The sequence below is a fragment of the Octopus bimaculoides genome, chromosome 14, assembly GCF_001194135.2.
Source record: "Octopus bimaculoides isolate UCB-OBI-ISO-001 chromosome 14, ASM119413v2, whole genome shotgun sequence".
Taxonomy (NCBI): domain Eukaryota; kingdom Metazoa; phylum Mollusca; class Cephalopoda; order Octopoda; family Octopodidae; genus Octopus; species Octopus bimaculoides.
In genome coordinates this window covers 16,730,995-16,733,893 of record NC_068994.1, presented here as the reverse complement: position 1 = coordinate 16,733,893, position 2,899 = coordinate 16,730,995, and the positions used below count along the sequence as shown (strand labels likewise).

At 36.2% G+C, this 2,899-nt stretch overlaps 2 protein-coding genes across 2 annotated transcripts in view; both read right to left on the bottom strand.

The window, feature by feature from the left end:
* The window catches only part of LOC106881672 (short/branched chain specific acyl-CoA dehydrogenase, mitochondrial), a 16,030-nt gene extending 15,448 nt beyond the window's left edge, over window positions 1-582 (bottom strand). The window contains exon 1 of the mRNA XM_014932138.2: window positions 360-582. Coding sequence (XP_014787624.1) covers window positions 360-563 — 204 coding nt within the window. The 5' untranslated portion in view covers window positions 564-582. The remainder of the gene's footprint in view (window positions 1-359) is intronic.
* Window positions 583-2,232: 1,650 nt separating this feature from the next.
* Window positions 2,233-2,899, bottom strand: part of LOC106881664 (uncharacterized) — a 10,033-nt gene continuing 9,366 nt past the window's right edge. Inside the window, exon 3 of the mRNA XM_052973029.1 lies at window positions 2,233-2,291. Within this exon, the coding sequence (XP_052828989.1) occupies window positions 2,233-2,291 (59 nt within the window). The remainder of the gene's footprint in view (window positions 2,292-2,899) is intronic.

Here is a 2,899-nt window from a genome sequence, read left to right as displayed (position 1 = left end):
ACTGATGTTATCCAACGGAAAGGCAAAGGCCAATACAGCTTGACACCAGTGATGTTGCAACTCATTTCTACAGCTGTGTGTGTGTGTGTGTGTGTGTGTGTGTGTGTATATATGTGTGTGTGTGTGTGTGTGTGTGTGTGCATGCAAGTTTGTCCCCTACCACCACTTGACGATCGGTGTTTGTTTTGTCCCCATAACACAGTATTTCAGTAAAAAGAAACTGATGGACTAAGTACCAGGCTGAAAAATAAGTGCTGGGATTGATTTATTTGATTAAAACTTTCCTTGGTCATGCTCCAACATAATTATAATCCAAAGACTGAAACAAGTAAAAGATAAAAAGAAAAACGCAAACAGACCGTATCACTTGTCAATCGAGGCAAGTACTTTTCTTTGTGAGCTGGGGAAGCATGACTTCGAAATACAGCATTGACAACCGTGTTGTGTACATCCACCATAGCACTAACTGCTGGATCAACTTTAGCCAGTTCTTCTATCACCAGGTTAGCAACAAAGAATGATGAGCCAGTGCCACCATATATTGGATCAATATCTATTCCCATTAACTGCAACGAAAAAAAAAAAAAAAATTGGTTTCAAATTTTAGCACAAGGCCAGAAAGTTCAGGAGTAGGGATTACATCAACCCCAGTGCTCGACTGGGGCTTATTTTATTGACCCTGAAAGGATGAAAGGCAAAGTTGACCTTGACATCATTTGAACTCAGAATGTAAAGATGGACGAAACACTGTTATTTCTGCAGGTGCATCAATCAAATCTATTTTTAAAATGACCATTATGTAAGTACTATCATTTTTCAGATAACCTAATTTGTGATAAATGTATTATCCTTATAAAAAGTCAAAAGAAAATCAATTGTATATTAACAGAAATTCTAACCAAGGCGGCGAGCTGGCAGAAATGTTAGCATGCCGGGCGAAATGCTTAACGGTATTTCATCTGCCGTTACGTTCTGAATTCAAATTCCGCTGAGGTTGACTTTGCCTTTCATCCTTTCAGGGTCGATAAATTAAGTACCAGTTACGCACTGGGGTCGATGTAATCGACTTAGTCCGTTTGTCTGTCCTTGTTTGTCCCCTCTATGTTTAGCCTCTTGTGGGCAATAAAGAAAAAAGAAATTCTAACCATCCACTTACAATCATGAAATATCTAGTTTATAATATTAGAAGAATGTCCAAAGTAACAGCTCCATCCCTCAAAAAATATTTAATTATTATTCCAAGCTAGTATGGCTTAAGCAGTAGGAAACTGAAGTAGGATTTTAACCACTGGATGCACTTCCTTTCACCAACCAATATCTGTTTTTCAAGTAAAGGATTTTTTATTCCAGAGGAATCTGAAGTGCAAAGCTAGCAAACAATGTATTGATAAGGAATACCAACAAATGTCACCTGTTGCAGGCAAACTGCAAACAATGTCACTGTTTGTAGTTACCATCTGTAGCCTAGCTCAGCATAGTTTTTGTACACATTCCCATAAATGCATGCACTCAAATATAAATACACACACACACACACAATGGGTGTTTCTTTGTCTTTTCATCTACCAAGTTTCTTTACAATGTATTGGTTGGCCAGGAGGTAAAGAAGACACTTGCTAAAGGTGTCACTCAGGGACTGAAGCTATCTGATTGAGAAGTGAGTTTCTTAATTGTACCTATCTATCTATCACTGCATATACAAAATAAATAAATAAATAAACAAACTGTAGAACCAAATTTCTTACCACACAGTTTCCATAGCATAAAATCAACTGAGATTACAACACTCCTCCCTGGACAAGAAGCCAGTCTATTGTAGAGTTAACTTGTGAGCTTTTGCTGGAACTTATTTTCAGCTGAGTGGACTGGAGAAGTGTGAAATGAAGTGTTTTGTAAATCCACATGCAAATATATCTCTAATTAGACTTGAACTAAAGACCATTGTTTCAGCTTCTAGAATTTTTAAATACTTTGCCAATATGCAATGTTCATGCTCAAAATCCAACTAGCTTAATCACTAAAAATCTCTAACCCAAACCTTCTTTCCATGTAATTGGCTTCTAAGGGTAACTGTGGGTTACATATTTATCTCCATTAAATCAAATTCGTCCTTTTATAATTACCCAGTGTTTACTTGGAGGGGAACATGTTTAATTATGATTTCTGCGACATTAAGCATGAAGGAAATGAAGCTTCTTATGGACAGGATATTAATCTAGCATGAGCGTGAGCTTAATTATTTACCAGCAAGACTGAGTTGATCATGTTTAAGCCACAGGCAAAGACAAAACCTGTAGTAAGATGTTAACTCATAAGTCATGAGCTGCGAATATATGAAATGCTTCTTCCATTTAACAATTAGTTGTATGCTTATTTATTTTCCCCACAAATGAAAAATAGATGGGAACAGAATCCTCATCCTCTCCAAGCATTTGGTCCTCATAGAGAAATCCAGCAGGTTAATCTATAGTTTACTGATTCTCAGCTACTTATGCTGAACACATAAGTTACAAGGCCATGTATCACAAGACTACAAGCAGCATAGTGTTGAGTGTGGCAGAAGTATGTAAACTAGAGAGACAGAAAAGCAAATATCAGATAGTGTTTTTTTTTTAATATAGAGTAGTTAGTTCTTTTCTTTGACAGACTTCAATCATTATACTATAATCATAGTGGAATACTGTCTTTGAAACACATAAATGAAGGCATGTACTTGTTGATATGCACAGCACCGTTTTAATTCAAATAGATGAGTACCTTAATTACTGTTCTCTTACAAGGTACATGTCCACCATGGGATCTATCATGATAGTGCACACATTCTGATGAGCAGGCTAACATTTTGGTATAAACAGTCCACTGTATATATATATATATATATATATATATATATATATAT